The sequence below is a fragment of the Euleptes europaea genome, chromosome 3 (assembly GCF_029931775.1).
Source record: "Euleptes europaea isolate rEulEur1 chromosome 3, rEulEur1.hap1, whole genome shotgun sequence".
Classification (NCBI taxonomy): Eukaryota; Metazoa; Chordata; class Lepidosauria; order Squamata; family Sphaerodactylidae; genus Euleptes; species Euleptes europaea.
In genome coordinates, this window is record NC_079314.1 from 55,375,826 (window position 1) to 55,396,402 (window position 20,577).

General features: G+C 41.4%; 1 protein-coding gene across 2 annotated transcripts in view; it reads left to right on the plus strand.

Annotated features, from left to right (window-relative positions):
• The first annotated feature begins 415 nt into the window (after positions 1 to 415).
• GRM8 (glutamate metabotropic receptor 8) overlaps positions 416 to 20,577 on the plus strand; it is a 599,857-nt gene continuing 579,695 nt past the window's right edge. For both annotated transcript variants that reach the window (XM_056846078.1, XM_056846079.1), the window contains exon 1: positions 416 to 1,072. In XM_056846078.1, coding sequence (XP_056702056.1) covers positions 563 to 1,072 — 510 coding nt within the window. In that variant the 5' untranslated portion in view covers positions 416 to 562. The remainder of the gene's footprint in view (positions 1,073 to 20,577) is intronic.

The window sequence follows — 20,577 nt, forward strand, 5'->3', positions numbered from 1 at the left end:
CACAAAAGTTATGCATTTATTTAGAAATAGACTTGCAAAAGCTAGAAAATAAACACACGTATCTAGAGAGAGAGAGCAGTGTGTAAATATCTTCAGAGAAAGGGGATGCACAAAACAGAAATTAAACTTTGATTTCCCGCTTCTGCACACAAATTGTAATGACAAATGTAAAATAGTTGTTCTAAAAAGTTTTTATCTCTGATATTTCAGGACTATCTCAGTGACAAGACACAATCAGAGAATGTGGATTGCTGATCTCTTCCCAACACTGGGGGTACTTACACTAATACAATTCTGCAGTCCCTGAATACCTTCAACAAGCAAGGAAACCCATGGCAATCGTAACACAAATGGCTTCTCTTTGCGAAACTCTTCTTTAGGACTCTTGTTAAAAAGAAAAGAAACAACTTTCACTCCTCTCTTCTACCTACTGCATGATCCTATATTCTCATTCACCAGGCACTGATGGTAGCCTTCAGAAAGGGCAGCTTCAGATCCTCCTCCTCCTCCTCTAGCAAGCAGAAAACCTGGGTCTTGGACTGCAACGCTGCCTTCAGAAAAGATGGTATACGAAGACAAGCATCTGGTCTCCTGCCAATGTTTCTTCTTACTCGCAGCCAAATTCTGCTGGATACTCCCAATGATGCAAGGAACTCATGGCCAGGAATATGCCCACTCCATTCGACTCGATGGAGACGTCATCTTGGGAGGACTCTTTCCTGTCCATGCCAAAGGGGATAGAGGGGTCCCTTGTGGAGAGCTTAAAAAGGAGAAAGGGATCCATCGGCTTGAGGCAATGCTATATGCAATCGATCAGATCAATAAGGACCCTGATCTTCTTGCCAATGTCAGTTTGGGCGTCCGGATCCTAGACACTTGTTCCAGGGACACTTACGCTTTGGAGCAATCATTAACATTTGTGCAAGCTTTGATTGAGAAAGATGGATCGGATGTGAAATGTGCTAACGGAGACCCACCTATTTTCACAAAGCCAGACAAGATTACAGGGGTAATAGGAGCTGCTGCAAGTTCTGTGTCCATCATGGTGGCTAACATTTTAAGACTTTTTAAGGTAAGACTTTTAAAGGTAACATTAGCATTTATGAACATTTGTGAAGCACATTTATGGAACACAATGAAAACAAGCACAGTAAAAATAAGTACCATAATTCCATACTGGAGATCCTATGAAAAATAGCTGAACATGTCTAAAATGTTTATCAGTTTTTCTTCAGTAAATGATGATAGCAATGTGTGAGAGTATGTGGTTTGTAGAGGACTGGATAACTACAATTCCTATTGGATGTAATGCACTACAATTTTGACTGCACTGAGCAAAACTGTTGTTCAAACATTAGAACAAGTCATTTAGCAGTAAAGGAAGTTTGCTCATGTTTGAAGCACGTTATTGATCATATTTAAGTCTTTTCATTGGCAGAAATGCATTCCTTTCAAGGAAAGATCCAAAATTGAAGGACAGTGACAAGTGTTTATTCTGATTGACAAATTCTGCTGGTATTCATAGGGCTAAAAAAAGATTATTGTTCAAAGGCTTATAAACTAAGACTAGTTCATAGGACAAACATTGGGGGGTGGGGGGAGAGGAGGATAACAAAGGGATGAATGCAAATGCTCCAAGACTTCATTACAAGTGGAGATCAACATATTTCATACCTTTTGATGAACCAGACTTTTAAAGGTAAATTCTCACATTATATTTATGCATCTGCGGGTCTGAGATTGCAGCTAGTTTGTGTCATGGGACTGGCCTTTGTGTGTGTGATGCTCAAGAAGTGCATCCAGAAGTGGCTTGGGAACAGTCCCCAGAAGTCTGTCTGACTTAAGTGTGTTTAACAAAGCTTGAGGTCACTAATGCAGAATTTTGTTTTCACAGTTGTGGTTATGCACCTATGAACCTAATGAGTCATTTACCTGTAGAGTAAACAGACATACATTTAAGTTGCATCTACTTAAAAGTATTTGCTTCAGAGGCCTAGATTGTTTCTGTATTCTGTGGTACATTCTTCTAGACTAGCACTTTCTGTATGTATCTGTAAATTTGTGCATAGTTCTGCTCAGCCTGATGCAATTGTAGGACGTTTTACACATAAATCTGCTTGTAAGATGGCCAGAGAGGTTCTTTAAATGGGGAAATATGCTTGGAATGCCACAAATATTGATCCAGGTGTCTAACTAAATTAAATATAATGAAGCGTCATTACTTCCCTGAGAAACTTAGCTTCTTCCTTAATTTCTGCAAGTTTATAATTTTTCCCCCACAGGCAAGTCTGGGCAGATCAAATCAGAACAACAATTGTGTTGACATATTATTCATTGCCTTCAATGTATACTTTATTAAGTCCTAGAGCATAAACAGTGAAAAGGTAAACCTGCCACGTCTAGACTCATCAAATGCAGTGGACAGATGATGGAGTCCTAATCAATAGACTTAGCAGGAACTGATTAGCCAGCCAGCATTTAATTTTAAACTCTGCTGGATGGTAAACAGATAATGGTACACTGAATTCATGATGCTTTCAGTATATACCATGGATCTTACCTCTTTTTGACACTTTTCATCCTGGTCTCTGTTCATGGGCATGCAGGTCTTTTTGGTACGGGAAACAAAACAGGACAAATTAGGCCATGCTTGTCTTCCATGGACCTGTTTTCAATGAAGTCTACAGTTCACATGTGTGTGCATCACTTGATTGATCAAATGCTTCATGACTCTCAGCTTACTGAGAGTATGAACTGCTCCTATTGAAATACATTGATGTTTGAGTTGATGATGGATGATCAGAATGAACCGTTGACTTAATTTACACATGTAACTTTCAGGCAGACAGATGGACAGTGTATCTGTCTTGCAGTGGTCAATCTTATCAACCCCTTAGGCACAAGGAGACCAAAAGATAAAAGGAGGAAGGATCACCTGCAGCTGCAGCATAATACTTAAGATTCTAAAGGAATCTTATTTTTGCTAGGAGAGGGGCATAGGTGATACCCAGTCTCTCCAAAGTGGCAATCAATCAATACCTTTACTGGCATATTGGTTACAATAGCAATCATATAGAGTGGATATCCAACAATTAAAATATACAACTAATAAATAAAGTTTCATCCATGGTAATCACAGGGTGTCTGTTGTGGGGAGGGGAAGGTAAGGCGATCGTAAGCCGGTTTGAGTCTCCCTTAAGTGGTAGAGAAAGTCGGCATATAAAAACCAACTCTTCTTCTTAGGCTGCTCGCTGCTCAGAAAAGCTTAGAAACTAGAAAGAAATATTTCAATCTGCTCCTTATTTTATCCCTGACCTCACAGGAAATAATCACACCGGCTGTTGTACCTCTTTCTAATTGCCTGCTCTTTTTTTTTTGGAAGTCTTTTTTACCCTATTAAATAATACATAGCTCAGAAGCAGTGATAGTCATCATGGTCACTTAACATCGTCTCTAATGCAGGATCACCTAGATTACAGCTTTCCCTCATTTTCACTATTGGAGACAGCAGAGTAGACTGATTTAAGAAACTAATCCCTGTAGAACATGCATTAGCAGAGAATTGAGAGCTGCAAGAAGGAAAGGAGCCCATGAATTGTCTCAGATACCAGCAATTTGTCTTCGGAAACCATGACAGCTACTTCCTGATTTCCATTATGCAACGAGATTGCAAATAACATTCCACTGTAGTCTTAATCAATACTGGGTCACATGGTTTCCCCTCTGGGGGAAAGCTCCTACTTACCCATTTAATTGATGTAACACAGTTGCTGGCAAAAAGAGGAGGCATCTTTTTTGAGTTTTAATTAGAGATCATGCAAAATACCCTTAATAAAGGATTTTTTTTTTTAAAAAGCATATCATTTTGGCATGTCTTTGAGGGGATGTATTAGTTCTTAAAGCTTGTTCCTTTGAGCTTGTGGATGTTTGGCAGCTAATCTCAAACGGGTTTGAAGTGTGCAGAATTGCTTAGGAGTGTGTATATTTATTTAAAAAAAACGAAATGCTGCCTTTCTACCCAGCTTAGGGTCCCCAAGGTGGTAAACAATTAAAACAAACTTTTAAAATACACACAGACACACACACATACGTGTGTGTGTGTGTGTGTGTGTATGTATGTTATATTCTAATAGTCAAGTGTAGCCCAATCTGTGGTTTTCTAAATCAGTGGATCAGGGCCATATGGACACAAAACAGATTTCCCAGCAAACTTGGGGGATCCCCCCAGGTTTGCAGAAAAATCTGGACTAAAACAATACATTGCCCTCCCTCCAAATAAAAGAGTGTTCTCTGCACAAGCTCATAGAATGCACCCTACCTCCTGGGTTGTCCATAAGAGTCAGGAACCTGCTCCTGGCTCATCAGTGGCTGTGGTGGAGCCTGGGAGCCACTCTTGGCTTGGTGGCAGCTGTGGCAGAGCCTGGGAGCCAATCAGGGCTTGGCAGTGGTGGCTATGGAAGCTTGGAACGACTCAGGGCTTCTTGATGGCTGCAGTAGAGACTGGGAGACTTTCCAGGTCTGGTGGTGGTTGCAGCAGAGCCCAGGAGTTGCGCCAGGCCCAGCGAGTAAGTGGGAGGAAGTCTTGTGGGCTCCCACTTGTTAACATATACATACATATGTAGATATATGATTACAAATAACAATTAACGGAACACATCAGTGCCTGTGTATATCTGTGCCTATGAAGTCAAAATCCAATTCTTAGTAATCAATCATATGCAAGCTTGTAAGAAGAGTTCCAGCTGACCCCCTACATGCTGAATTGCTTCAGATTTCAGCCTTTCCCCCATTATAATACGTGTTATTTATTTCTTAAAGCATTTATACCCTGCTTTCCTTGTTAGCTCAAGGTAGCATATAGCGTTGGGTGGTCATTTTGTGCAGATTAAAAAATCCAGGAGTTGGGGCCTATGTTTCTTTAAACCTAGGTTAATGTCTAGGTTTGCAGAAAATAGAAAGTTAAAAACTATATAGGGGGGGAAACTGCCGAAGAAACCTGCAACATCTGTGCATACACAAACCCTACGTGAAATTATAAAAAAATAGCGATTGACCAAGGAGAGGGAAGAAGCCAGCCAATGGGGGAGTAAGGGAAGGAGAAGGGAAACATACAATTAGGCAGAGCAAAAGCAGAGGAAGTGGGGTGCCAGTGGGGAAAGGATTCTCCTCCCACATTAATTCCCACAGGTCCCCTACTTTGTGTAAGTGTTATGCAGCCATTTTCCAAAACCACGTTCTAGAACAACTGAGAAACAAAACGAATTATTTTGCTATTCTCAAGGTCTGGAGTCACCAAGAAAAAGGGGTCAGACGAGTCCCCATCCCAATGCTGTCATGAAGGGGTGCTTAACATTCCCCCCTGCTTTCTATTTTTCTGTTGGAAATCAGGCCTCAAACCACTCCCCCTGTTCTTCAGGGATGCATCATTTAAAGTGTAAGCAGGTTGAACTCCATGGAGGAGGAAAGTTGTTGAGGGACTGGAGTTCCCTGGGGAAAGCAGTGGTCAAGAGACACTAAACCATATTTATGCTCTCACGCATACGTACACGCAGTGTTGCTTCTCCACATCAAATCACTCCTTTCAGATGCTGTTTTTCCCTGTAAAAGATTTTAGTAAATATAGTCATGCTGAACAGGCAGCATTATTTTGCGAACAGAGATAATTCACATAGCATTTTTGCCAATTGTTGTCTTGCGGTGACTCTTTTCCACTTCCCTTAGCTTAACAGGTTTGTGCTGTTCCTAGCATGATGTTTATTTGATCAGGTGTGATAGAAGTGTATGTGCACATTTAAGGCATCCATTGTCTAGTACTCTTCTCTGTTGTTTGTTTGCCAGGAATCATTCCCCAGTTACAGCATCCAGAAGCCCAAAAATACACAGGCTTCCTTAACCTTTCCCATAGTTTTAAGGGGAAAAGAAAAAAAATGTATTTTGGGTTGCTTATGAATATCCCTCACTTCTTATTTATTTAATTATTGTACAAAATTTATATCCCATCTTTCTGCCTTCACAAGGCAGCTAACAAATTAAAACATACACAATAAAATCTCCTTTTAAAAACATTAAAACCAACCCTCCGTATCATTAAAATGATTAAAAACAGAGCTACCATCCATACAAAGGCATAAAAGCAACAATTAAAACATTGGTCAGGAAGGAGGGCTCAGTGAGGGAATGCCAAACAACACAGAAAAGTTTTTACCCACTGATGGAAGCTGGTATCAGAAGGGGACAGACTAATCTACTTGGGGAGAGAATTCCAGAGCTTTGGTGCCGTGAGCAAGAAGGCCCCCTTCTGGGCTGCCACAACCTAAGCTCAGAAGGTGGGGGCACCCAATACAGGCTCTCTGAAGATAACCATAGTGATTGGGCAGGTTCATAAGGGAGTCTGCAGTCCTTCAGGTATGTTTGTCCCAAACTGTACAGGGCTTTGAAGGTTAAGACCAGCATCTTGAATTGTGCCCATAAACAACCTGGGAGCCAGTGTAGATGGGCCAAGACTGGAATGATACGGTTCAAATATTTATATTCAGACAAGTTAAATGAGAGACATGCAACAGTCGTGTGAATGGAAATATATTTTAATTACTCTTGAGAAACACTTTTCTTTCTGTATAACAGAAGACAAGGTTGACTGAATAGTATTGGTCAACAATAACAGTTTCTGTCCTTGAGACAAAGCAAAAGAACCATGCATATTGTCAGTACGGATACACATCCAGATACACACCCCTTCCTGTACTGCGGTGCTCATCTGAGCCTTATTCATCTGTTGATGTGAAAAGAGATATGTATCCACATCCAGAACTACCATTTTGGCATACAAATACATGCTTGCTGGTATAGCTGGACTGTGGTTTTTGTATGATAATGATATATCACAACCTTTTATTTTGCTTTTGTGGTTAAGAATACATAGATTATACAATGAAATCTGTTGATTAAGTGGTCATTATTTAAAATGTTTATTCAATGGCCATATATGTAAAATGTCATAGAAAACAAAAGTGCCACATCATATTACTGATATGGCCCAAAGGCAGTGAAATTTGGCCATATTTAAGTTCTGTTGAAATCAACGGAGAATGTTATATGTGATGAACTTAAGTCCCTTTGAAAAGAATGGAATTGACGTGCAACTATCTTTCCTTTTTTGTTTGGGTTCTCAGAAAACACAATCTAACCCCCAATACTAAAACACTATGTAAATATTTTATTGCAGGTAGAAGAGATAATTGATTTTCAAATTCCATGCACATCTCTAGGATTGATTAGCATCAACGTTAATTTGTGCTAATCTCCTTGAAGTGAAGGAGCGCAAACTTAACTTGCTGCATGAATGTAGCCCTTTATAGCACATTGGAGACTTTGCCACTTCCAGGGCTGAGAAACAGGATCTAGCAACTCTGATGTATGCGTGAAGTGCTGTATTCACTCCTCTGTTCTGTGACTAGGTTAGATATACAAAAGCATAATGGGTCTCAGAGTAGAATATCTTGACAATCCTAAATAAAGTACTACAGGGAGAACAATAATGAACACTTTCTCCGAACTGTCCTCTCCAAGCTGTCTACACAACCTCAGGTCCATGCACTGATCTCACATCACATAAGAAACTATCCCACCCAGTCTGTACTGTACAGAGAAGGATGCGTTCACTGAGCTAGCTTGCCCCTCCTTTATATATGCTAAATATATATTGATCCAGCTTGAAGGTGCAGACAATTATAACCTACGTGTACCATAATAATGTGTATAGGTTTTATAGAAGACTTGGAAAATTGCTGTGGGGGGGGGGGGCACGGTTGTGTAATTGCTTCCAAAAGTAGCATAGTGTTCATAAATCTTGAGACAATTCTAAAGTGTTTATGAAACTGGTTACCAGCCAGTGTTTTCCAGTCTCTATTCCTTCTCACTTTGTCTTTCACTCCCAAATGAACTCTTATGCACATCTGGAGTTGTAATGGACCCCCCAGAGGGTTTTAAAAATATGTACAATTTCTGCCCTAATCTATGCCACTTCATGTGTTCTGCTGTACTAAGGGATTTATTGTTCTCTGGGGATTCCTCCTTTGTAGCTTTATAAAAAATGGTATTGGAACCAATTGTATCCCAATATTTGGCATGTCTGAGATATTTTAGTTTGATGAAAACTCTCATTTAACAACATAATAATGACTACTTTGTCTTGATGAGGCATTTAAGATGAAGAGATGTTGACCATTCAGTATTATTTTGAAGAAAAAAAATACTATGTAATGTATCAGGGGTCTGTAATACAGGACTTAATATTGAGGTTATAATAGACCCTAAATGTATATCCGTTACACCTGTGTATAATAATTGCCATATAATAAAAACTGTTTCAGTGTTATGGCATATAGTCAGGCTGGCTCTTAATATAATGGCTTAATATATTTTCATATTTGACTTTGAATTGGAGGCATTATAAAATATATTTTAAAAATATCTACAGGTTGAGTATCCCTTATCTGGACTGCTTGGGACCAGAAGTGGTCCATAGTTTGGATCTTTCTGTATTTTGGAATATTTTGGAATTTTTGCATATACATAATGAGATATCTTGGGGATGGGACCCAGGTCTAAACACTAAATTCATTTATGTTATACATAGATATAGATATACTTTATACACAGAGCCTGAATGTAATTTCAAAGAATATTTTAAAATAATTTTGTGTACATTGAACCACCAATGGCACTGCTGAGGGCCTGTGAGTAATTCCTGCATGCCAGCTCAAAACGTCCAGTTTTCAGATCATTCCGGATATTGGATGTCCGGATAAGGGATACTCAACCTGTGTGTATTACATTGGGGATAATTCATAACAAGATAAGGTTTTATAAATGTATAAAGGGTAAGAAAATGTTCAAATGTTTTATAGTCCTCCCTTGTATAGCCCACTCTACTCAGTCATTTGCCTTTTTATAGTGTTGACCAGTGAGGTGGTTCTAATTTGCTAGTGGTATTTTCTGGCCATTGAGTTTCAAGTAACTGCCAGTAACTGAATGGTTGCTTTATTGCAAAGATAGCACAATATCAAGGGAATGTGGCTGAAAGAATTTGAGCACAGTCTCTAGCCACACTGTCTCTCCTGGGTATCAGAACCTCCTACTTAGTTAGGGATCTGGCTCCATAGAGAGTTGGATGTTAGTCTAACAGAACTAGGAAAAAGATGTACAGTCCAGGACAGACAATGGTCAAGTTCCAGAACTAAAATCAGAAGGGCCTCAGACAAGCAGTATAGTCTACAGTATGAACCAAAGGACAGCAGTGCTGGGGCCACATAACATTGTTTAAGACAGACAGAAATGAAGAATCCCAAAGGCAGTAGTGCAGAGAAAGTGAACAGGTGACTAAGGAAGACTAACCAAGAAAGATCGTCTCCACAGAAACAAGTTGCCCAAACAGGGTCTCAAGCTGGAGTTTATATCGCCAGATATACAGATATTGGTCCCTGAAGTCAGGTGACTGAAGTCTCAGAAAAAGGTGGCTGGGCTATTAATAAAAATGGTGCTCTTGAAAATACAGGGCTTAATCTACTGTTGGCACAGAGCCTTGCTGTTCAGAGTCCTGGATCAATATCCATCCCCTTTCTCAGTGCACCTTGGTGGTGGAATGTGCTGTCAAGTTGCAGTTGACTTATGGCAACCCCTCATGAGGTTTTCAAGGTAAGAGATGAACAGAGGTGGTTTGCCATTGCTTGCCTCTGTGTAGCAACCCTAGACTTCCTTGGTGGTGCCCCATCCAAGTACTAACCAAGGCTGACCCTATTTAGCTTCTGAGATCCGACAAGACTTTAGAGTGGCTTAAGTAGATAGATAATTTACAGTAATCCTAAACTGAGTTTTGCCCTTCTATTGAATTCAGTGGGTTTAAAAGGGTGTAATTCTTCTTAAGATTGCATTATGAGTAGTTTCAAGAAGGCATATCACTTCCACTTCTCAGTGGTCACCACATGAGTCTGATGGCTATTATTCAGTGTCTCTTCTTTACATCTGGGAAATAGAGAATATAAGAGAAAGACTTCCAAGACAGTTTATAGGTGAACTGGGATTTCACTCCAAGATTCTCAGAGCCAAAGCTTTCATTTTATGCACAGATTTGTACATGTTAAGACATGCCCATTTCTGATTAGTGGTCTACTGATAACAACACGGGGTGAATAGAGGGGGATGTGGATTTTGTTGTAGCAAATGTGGAGCTCTTATGTTTGGATCAGAAGAATGGGAAATAGCTAGAAATTAAAGATAATAGCTAGGTAGGTCTCTGTGTATGCTTCATAGAGAAGCAGAAAACAGTGCAGAATTCAGCTCCCTGAGAGTTTTCAGTTCAAAAAGTATGTTTCTAGCCCTTATAGGTATAAAGTTATGTTAAAATGTTTGCAATGCCAGAAATAAGCGTGTTTGTGTGTGGGTGAAATAACAGAACAAATTATGCAAAACAAAAGGTATTATGTAAATGTACTCCATTTATAATACAAGTCACAGACGTCAGCTTTCCTTGGCAAGCAACTTGTGTTGCTTAGGCACAGAATTTTAATTCTCAAACATTCATTTAAACTTATTTTAATGGATGATAAGAGTGTAGACTTTAGGAAAAAATGTTTTAGCATGGCTTATACACTGCTCTGGTGATAGAGAGGGATTGTATCCATTATGTTTGCAGTTTCTATTAAATTCAGCACAACTGGTTTTTCCAGGCGCATTTACTCAGGATCTGGGTATTACAGTGTGGTGTTCATCTCCAAACAGCCATTTTCTTCTGTGCTCTCTGATAACTGCATATCATGTAGCTACTCTGAGAGAGAAAAAATAGAGGGTTGATTACAAGATGTGTGAAAATGTTCTTGATTCTCATATCATCTCACAGCAACCTTCATCTCAAGCAAGTCTTTGTTTGGTCCTGCAGAGATCCACAGATGCACCCCAAACTCCCCGGTGTATGCATTGTAACAAAAATAACCTTTTATTTTGCTCATTGCCTTATGTTCATTTTCCCCCTACCTCTTAACCCAGCATGGTACAGCAGCAGCAAAGCAGATTTTTCTCCACTCCTCAGGAGGAGCAGTCTGCTAGTTGGACAAAGGTGATAAGCAAGTAAATATTGTCAAGGCTGGCTTTTGCTTTCTGATTCCAGAGGGTGCTTGGAGTCATTTAGTTGTTTGGCAAAAATGGCTTCAGCAGCAGGACATGCAATATCAAGGGGTGTGTGTGTCTTTGCTGTCTCACATACACGAGCATAATCCCTAATTGGTCCACAATACAAGCTCACAAAAAGAGAAATGCTGACTATATAGGCCTCTGCCCAGAAATTATCTGTGCAGCTGGCTTTGCAAAGGACTGCTTCCTTTTCAAGATTCAGTAATATTCTGTCTGGCAATAATACTTCTGCAATGTAAGATTATTGCACCCACTGGATCCATTTCCAGATGTTACATTCGAGGGTATCCAACTACATGTACTGGGAATGAATGCTAGCCCCGATCGTCCTGATACCACAGTCACCATTTTGTTTGAATTGAGTACCAGGCACATTTTGGCCACTAGTACACACCAAACATATGTTATATAGCGTGTTAGGGTTGCCAGCTCCAGGCTGGGAAATCCCTGGAGATTTGGGGGTGGAGCCAGGGGAGGACAGGGTTTGGGGAGGGGAGGAAACTCAGTGGGGTATAATGCCATAGACTCCACCCTCCAAAAAAAGCCATTTTCTCCAGGGACACTGATCTATGTTGTCTGGACATCAGTTGTAATTCTGGGAGATCTCTTTGCGCCACCTGGAGGTTGACAGCATTAAGCATGTACTGAAGCTAAAAATATACATGGGGCCCTATTCTGATGACATGGTGACTGTGCAGAAAACACATGCTGCTGAAAGGCTTGTCAACTCTGAGTTGGGAAATTCCTGGAAATTTGAGGATGGATCTTGAGGGGAGAGAGCTGAGTGGGAATGTGATGCCATGGAGCAAAGCTTTTTAAACTGTGGGTTGCAACCCCATATAGGGTCACGTAACTGAATGTGGGGATCGTGAATAATTTGGCAACAGTAAATGGTAAAATTATATGTATTCCAAAGAATTGTTTTAAAATAAATTTCGTTGTGATTTATTATCAGTAAATATTTGATTTGTATACCTATTTTATATACCTATATAGCCAGGGTCGCGTAAACATTTCTCGGGCGAAAAGGGGTCGCTAGTGGAAAAAGTTTAAGAAGCCCTGCCATAGAGTACGCCCTCCAAAGCAGCCATTTTCTCTAGGGTAACTGATCTCTGTAGTCTGAAGATCAGTTGTAATTCTAGGAGATCTCCAGGCCACATCTGGAGGTTGGCTGCCCTATGATGGTATGCACAGTTGGATACCTCTGAATGTAACATCTGGAAAAGGTTTCTGTGGGGGTGGTGATTGTCACTGTGATCTGATGCTGATTTTATGAACTATACATATATCTGGTACTATCTAAAGGGATCCCTGGCCCAAACCTAAACTGCTTTACTTTCCCTACTAAATTCAAAAAGCTAACTTCCAGTTTCCTTATTCTTATTGAATCTCCTTAAATTGAGAAAGTATATACTCCTTTTGCAGTATACGTGAGGAGGAATTCTCTCCTTCTTGCTCTCATGGAACAGCAGCTTTTGTAGCAGTCCTGTGGAAAAGTCATGAACCTCAGTCTTTTGAAAGAATCCAATATAAAACTGGTCTCTGGGCCACTAATGAGTGGCAGACTACCATATTGTGACGTCCTGGGAACATAACATGCATTCAGATTTTTTACAGGGGCTTTTTATTCCAAGGAAAACAAGCAAATCACTGGGCAACTTGAAATTCCTAAATGGAGGGGAAGCCTTTGAAAAATATAGAGTTAAACCAATGAACGCTCAGCACTCCCAGTGAACTAAAGGAAACAGGTACTAGTGATGTTGCTAAAGTCTGAAATTCCTTGTTTTGGGATATGTCCTGGCAACTCACAGTATTTGCCTTCAATATGGGGCAAGTGTTTAGGCCTTGTGGTTTTTTTTCTTTCTCCAATTCAACTTTATTTCAGGCTGGAAAGAAAATTCTTCCTATTCACACACACACTTCTTTGGCTGCTACTGTGGTGGATACCAATGGCAGAGGTAGCAGCAGGGTGGAAGGGAAAGAGTCGTCTTTTTCCATCCCCTCTTCCTAGCACCTGGAATATTGCTATGGCAGGTTCCAGGTGTCCTGACCTGGATGGCCCAGGCTAGTCATCAGATCTCAGAAACTAAGCAGGGTTGGCCCTGATTCCTACTTGTATGGGAGACCACCAAGGAAGTCAAGGGTTACTATGCAGAGGCAGGCAATGGCAAACCACCTCATCTCTTGCCTGGAAAACCCTATAAGATCACCAAAAGTCAGCTGCAACTTGATGGTACTTTCCACTAGGTTCCAGGAGCCCTGAAACATGTGATTCCCTCAGGCATCTAATGTCTACACTAAGGACATCAGGCTCCTTGAGAAAAGTACATTTTTAATGGCCCCTGGCAGTTGGGATACTGCCATAGCAGTATTGTGTTGTTGTGTGTTAAGTGCCGCCAAGTCACTTTCGACTCATGGTGACCCTATGAATGAAAGTCCTCCAAAATGTCCTATCTTTGACAGCCTTGCTCAGATCTTACAAATTGAAGGCTGTGGCTTCCTTTATTGAGTCAATCCATCTCTTGTTCGGTCTTCCTCTTTTCCTGCTGCCCTCAACTTTTCCTGGCATGACTGTCTTTTCCAGTGACTCTTGGCGTCTCATGACGTGACTAAAATACGATAGCCTCAGTTTAGTCATTTTAGCTTCTAGGCTTGATTTGATCTATAACCCACTGATTTCTTTTTTTGGCAGTCCACGGAATCCGTAACACTCTCCTCCAACACCACATTTCAAAGGAATCTATTTTCTTCCTATCAGCTTTCTTCACTGTCCAGCTTTCACACCCATACATCGTAATAAGGAATATGATGGCATGAATTAATCTAGTCTTGGTGGCCAGTGACACATCCTTACACTTCAAAATATTTTCTAGCTCCTTCATGGCTGCCCTTCCCAGTCTCAATCTCCTTCTGATTTCTTGGCTGCAGTCTCCCTTTTGGTTGATGGTGGAGCCAAGGAATAGAAAGTCTTGAACAGTTTCAATTTCCTCATTGTCAACCTTAAAGTTGCGTAATTCTCCTGTAGTCATTACTTTTGTTTTCTTGATGTTCAGCTGTAGTCCTGCTTTGGCACTTTCTCTTTTAACTTTCAGCAGTAGTTGTTTCAAATCTTCACTATTTTCTGCCAGTAAGGTAGTGTCATCAGCATATCTCAAATTATTAATGTTCTTCCCTCCAATTTTCACTCCACCTTCATCTAAATCTAATCCAGCTTTCCTAATTATATGTTCTGCATATAGATTGAATATAGCAGTATTACCAGTTGCCATTGTCCCTTTCAGTGATAGAGATGAGCTTGTCTGCCTGCCTATCTGCCACCAGAACACCAGTAGCTGCTACAATTACTAGGAAGGGGAATTTGGTGCTTGGGACAGGGTTTATTTCTCAGAACTTCCTTTGAGTATTCTTTAATATATAATTGCTGGCTCTGTTCTGAATTAAACAAGGGGAAGTTCACCCAGCATTACCTCTTAATGTAAAGAATGCTGTGGATTTATTGGAATAGCTCTTGATTAGATTGATTAATCATTTAAAAAAATCCCTCTCAAATGTTAAAGGATCTACAAATAGCCTGAACTTGAAGTGGAAACAGGTGAGCAGGAGCTTAAAAGATCATCTTGTGATGCTGCAACTGTATGGAAGTTGGTGGTCCATAGCTTGCAGCCATGAAACAAACTTAATGTATCACTTCAGGCTGAATACTGCTGATACACAGGGTTGCCAACCTCTAGATGGGGCCTGGAAATCTCGTGGAATTACAACTGATCTCCAGACGACGGGGATCAGTTCTCCTGGAGAAAATGGCTGATTTAGAGGGTGGACTCAATGGCCACCACAGGCTCTACCCCCCACATCTCTGGAAATTTCCTAACCTATTTCCTATTTGAAAGCAATATGATAGAAGTACACCTCCCTGCCTTGACTATGTTGCATATCACTGGTAGTGGAACCTGAAATGATAGTGGACATCTGAAATAAGAGGTTCTTCATTTTGTTCCCACTGAAGGTGGGGAGATGAAGCACACATTAACGTTTACTGCTTCTTCATAGAATCACAGAAACATAGAGTTGGAAGGGACCACCAGGGTCATCTGGTCCAACCCCCTGCACAATGCAGGAAATTCACAACTACCTCCTGACATATTCATGGAGGAGAGGTGTATTCATGGCTATTAGTTAGAATGGATACTAGTCATGCTGCATACCTATTCTCTCTAGTATCAGAAGAGCATGCCTATTATTTTGGGTGTGGTGGAACACAGGCAGGATGGTGCTGCTGCACTCGTCTTGTTAGTGGCTTCCTAGAGGCACCTGGTTGGCCACTGTGTGAACAGACTGCTGGACTTGATGGGCCTTGGTCTGATCCAGCAGGGCCTTTCTTATGTTCTCCTCCATACACCCCCGGTGCCCAGAAGATGGCCAAGATGCCCTCCCTCTCATGAACTGCCTAAGTTCATAGAATCAGCATTGCTGACAGATGGCCATCTAGCCTTTGCTTAAAAACCTTCAGGGAAGGAGAGCTTACCACCTCATCTTCTGTAGCTTTCAGAAATATGGAGAAATAGAAAATCACTTGACTCACCACTGGGTCAGGTTCTGGAGACAACTGTCTCTCAATCTACAATCAATTAATTTGGTCAGAAAAGGCAGGGAATAGGATTTTTGGCTCAACCTAGAGGAATCCTAGGATTCTGATATACAAGCAGGAAGGAACAGTTCCTTCCTCTGGATCCCTGCTTCTCATTTTGAGAACAATGGACTGAGTATAGACTCCTAGCACAGTTATCTGAGACTCTGATCTACAAATAAATAGCAACATTGGGTCATTATCTTTCCCAGAAAGGAGAGAGATCAGGGACCTACAAAGCCCATGAATGCTGATGGTTCTGAATTCAGTACAGGCTAATATTGTCCCAGGGCTATGCTGAGCTGCCTGCTAAATATGCAAATCGAGCCTTTGGCTACAATAAATGCTGCACAGTAGGGAGCCCACACAAGTCCCCAAGCTACAGCGTATCCTGCAAACATGGTTAATTTTGGTCAGTCACAGTAAATTTCAAATCCAATGCTGCTAAATGCTTTCTGCCCTGTTAACTGGCACCAGCTCTGCACAACGCAATTGAATTACATTTGTGTATATTGGTTTTCTATTGAGGAGGATAAGAGGCCCATTGTGGCAAATTATGGGAGCTGTGCAAGCTGCAATTTGCCTCCTCTTGATTTCTGGGTACTTGGATCCCTAATCTTCTCCTCTGCTTATACAAGGAGTAAAGTGTAGAAAATATTGTCGAAGGCTTTCACGGTCAGAGTTCATTGGTTCTTGTAGGTTATCCGGGCTGTGTAACCGTGGTCTTGGAATTTTCTTTCCTGACGTTTCGCCAGCAACTGTGGCAGGCATCTTCAGAGTAGTAACACTGAAGGACAGTGTCTCTCAGTGTCAAGGGTGTAGAAAGAGTAATATATAGTCAGCGTAGTAGAAAAGTTAAAGAACAAAGTAGATGTGCTTTCTTGTTCCGAAGTGTTTCCAATCTCCGGGTCTGTTGAAATATTTCCTCCCCGTAGAGGCGTTCAAAATATTGTCGAAGGCTTTCACGGTCAGAGTTCATTGGTTCTTGTAGGTTATCCGGGCTGTGTAACCGTGGTCTTGGAATTTTCTTTCCTGACGTTTCGCCAGCAACTGTGGCAGGCATCTTCAGAGTAGTAACACTGAAGGACAGTGTCTCTCAGTGTCAAGGGTGTAGAAAGAGTAATATATAGTCAGCGTAGTAGAAAAGTTAAAGAACAAAGTAGATGTGCTTTCTTGTTCCGAAGTGTTTCCAATCTCCGGGTCTGTTGAAATATTTCCTCCCCGTAGAGGCGTTCAAAATATTGTCGAAGGCTTTCACGGTCAGAGTTCATTGGTTCTTGTAGGTTATCCGGGCTGTGTAACCGTGGTCTTGGAATTTTCTTTCCTGACGTTTCGCCAGCAACTGTGGCAGGCATCTTCAGAGTAGTAACACTGAAGGACAGTGTCTCTCAGTGTCAAGGGTGTAGAAAGAGTAATATATAGTCAGCGTAGTAGAAAAGTTAAAGAACAAAGTAGATGTGCTTTCTTGTTCCGACCGTGAAAGCCTTCGACAATATTTTGAACGCCTCTACGGGGAGGAAATATTTCAACAGACCCGGAGATTGGAAACACTTCGGAACAAGAAAGCACATCTACTTTGTTCTTTAACTTTTCTACTACGCTGACTATATATTACTCTTTCTACACCCTTGACACTGAGAGACACTGTCCTTCAGTGTTACTACTCTGAAGATGCCTGCCACAGTTGCTGGCGAAACGTCAGGAAAGAAAATTCCAAGACCACGGTTACACAGCCCGGATAACCTACAAGAACCAATGAACTCTGACCGTGAAAGCCTTCGACAATATTTTGAACGCCTCTACGGGGAGGAAATATTTCAACAGACCCGGAGATTGGAAACACTTCGGAACAAGAAAGCACATCTACTTTGTTCTTTAACTTTTCTACTACGCTGACTATATATTACTCTTTCTACACCCTTGACACTGAGAGACACTGTCCTTCAGTGTTACTACTCTGAAGATGCCTGCCACAGTTGCTGGCGAAACGTCAGGAAAGAAAATTCCAAGACCACGGTTACACAGCCCGGATAACCTACAAGAACCAATGAACTCTGACCGTGAAAGCCTTCGACAATATTTTGAACGCCTCTACGGGGAGGAAATATTTCAACAGACCCGGAGATTGGAAACACTTCGGAACAAGAAAGCACATCTACTTTGTTCTTTAACTTTTCTACTACGCTGACTATATATTACTCTTTCTACACCCTTGACACTGAGAGACACTGTCCTTCAGTGTTACTACTCTGAAGATGCCTGCCACAGTTGCTGGCGAAACGTCAGGAAAGAAAATTCCAAGACCACGGTTACACAGCCCGGATAACCTACAAGAACCAATGAACTCTGACCGTGAAAGCCTTCGACAATATTTTGAACGCCTCTACGGGGAGGAAATATTTCAACAGACCCGGAGATTGGAAACACTTCGGAACAAGAAAGCACATCTACTTTGTTCTTTAACTTTTCTACTACGCTGACTATATATTACTCTTTCTACACCCTTGACACTGAGAGACACTGTCCTTCAGTGTTACTACTCTGAAGATGCCTGCCACAGTTGCTGGCGAAACGTCAGGAAAGAAAATTCCAAGACCACGGTTACACAGCCCGGATAACCTACAAGAACCAATGAACTCTGACCGTGAAAGCCTTCGACAATATTTTGAACGCCTCTACGGGGAGGAAATATTTCAACAGACCCGGAGATTGGAAACACTTCGGAACAAGAAAGCACATCTACTTTGTTCTTTAACTTTTCTACTACGCTGACTATATATTACTCTTTCTACACCCTTGACACTGAGAGACACTGTCCTTCAGTGTTACTACTCTGAAGATGCCTGCCACAGTTGCTGGCGAAACGTCAGGAAAGAAAATTCCAAGACCACGGTTACACAGCCCGGATAACCTACAAGAACCAGTAAAGTGTAGGTTGCAAGGAAACAAGAAGTACGATCAGTTCACATTTCTTCTTTTATATCTGACAAAGCATTCCCACTCTGAGTTGGATCCAGCTATTTTTTTTCTCCTAGTCTTTCCCAATTCCCCTCCATACTACTGCTCCCATTCCATGTGGTCCATTGATCCTCAGCATAGCATGTTTTGCTTATTCATAGGGGTCTGTTGATGTGCTTCCTTCCTTTTTCAACATCAGAAAAGCTGGCTGGACACAACCTAATACTCTTAGTCCTGTTTTGAATGTGTGTCACCTTGGGGGCTTCCTTCCCACACCCCAACGTTCCTGAGGCTATGCATTGTTACAGAATTACAGTCCACACAGTCTCATTTTGGCCATGACAATCAAAGCAAGTTTCAAGTAGATTCAACTGCAGGGTGTAACGGTAGCATTAACTATGAATGTGGCAGTGTACACCTAGCAATGAAATGATTGTGCTGCTAGGTGCTTATTTCCTGTGTTTGCAGCACAAGATGAACTGTGATTTCACACCCACAGCAGCAACCGTATTAAAATAGCTCACTGAATCTGCACTGGGGGGAGGGGACTCTGCTCAGACACACCAGGCTGCTAAGAGGAGAAGACTAGAGGTATGAAAATCTATGGGTCTGCATAGAGTTTGGGGCCAAAGAAGTGGGGCAAGGTTCCATCTGGGAGGTATAGTAACAGCACACCTTGTCTAATTAAGCAGTGGTTCAAATGTGGTGGTGAAGAGCAGAGGGCATCTTTATCTAGAGGACTTCAAATGGCTCTTGACAGTCCTGCAGACAGACTCCTTCATTGCATCAGATTTCTCATTTGACCAGTATCTGATCAGATAATGGATTCCAAACATATGTACCCCCTAGGTTGTCCGATCCAGGGCAGCCTCTCTAAAGGGAAATGACATCTTGGACTGGGATCTACCCCAGTAAGCTCTCATTAATCGTGAACCTTCTTCAGGCACAGAAGAAAATAGGACTGTGTTTTTGATATGATTGTCAACTAGTAAGAGCTTCTGGATTGACCTCAGAATTCATGTTGGTCTTTTGTCTTTGCTCATTCAACAGAGAAATATACTTGTCTTCCTGCTTCCAGCTTAGGGCTTTGATTTTTGGACTAAGGCTTTGTAAAGCATGCTTCATTCAGGTATAGCTGCTTACAGGCCAGGGGTAGCCCAGAGAGAAGGGAGCTCTTGGCCATGAATTTCCTGAGAAAAGTTTGTAAGTTTCCTTCAAGATCCCTTTCTTTCTACTGGATTATGGCTGAAGCTTTCTGAAGCTTTCAGCCACAAAATACTGATAATGTTTTAAAAATATTTTTGAAGGGTGTTTCTGTTTTAAAGCTTACCAACTTCACAGCATCTCAGCTGTGTTTTTGTCCCCTTTGTCCTGAAGGTATAAAGGATGGGCAGGGCTAGAGGAGTGACCTCTTGGGCATGAGCTGAAGGACAAGAGCCAAAGGCTGTTGGCCCTTAGCCTGTGACCTATGGCTTGGGGGGCTATGATGGACATCCCAATGAAGCAGAACCCACACAGGATATATTCATTTTTGTTTGTTTTGATTATTTAAAGCTATTTAATTTGGTCTGGACATTTCTGTAAGATGCTTTGGGTCGCTTGCATAGTTCCCATGTAACAGCTTCCATCTTCCCAGTTCTATTATCAGTGCCCCCCACCCTCATTGGTAGGGTTGCCAACCTCCAGGTAATAGCAGAAGATCTCCTGCTATTACAACTGATCTCTAGCCGATAGAGATCAGTTCACCTGGAGAAAATGGCCGCTTTGGCAATTGGACTCTATGGCATTGAAGTCCCTCCCCTCCC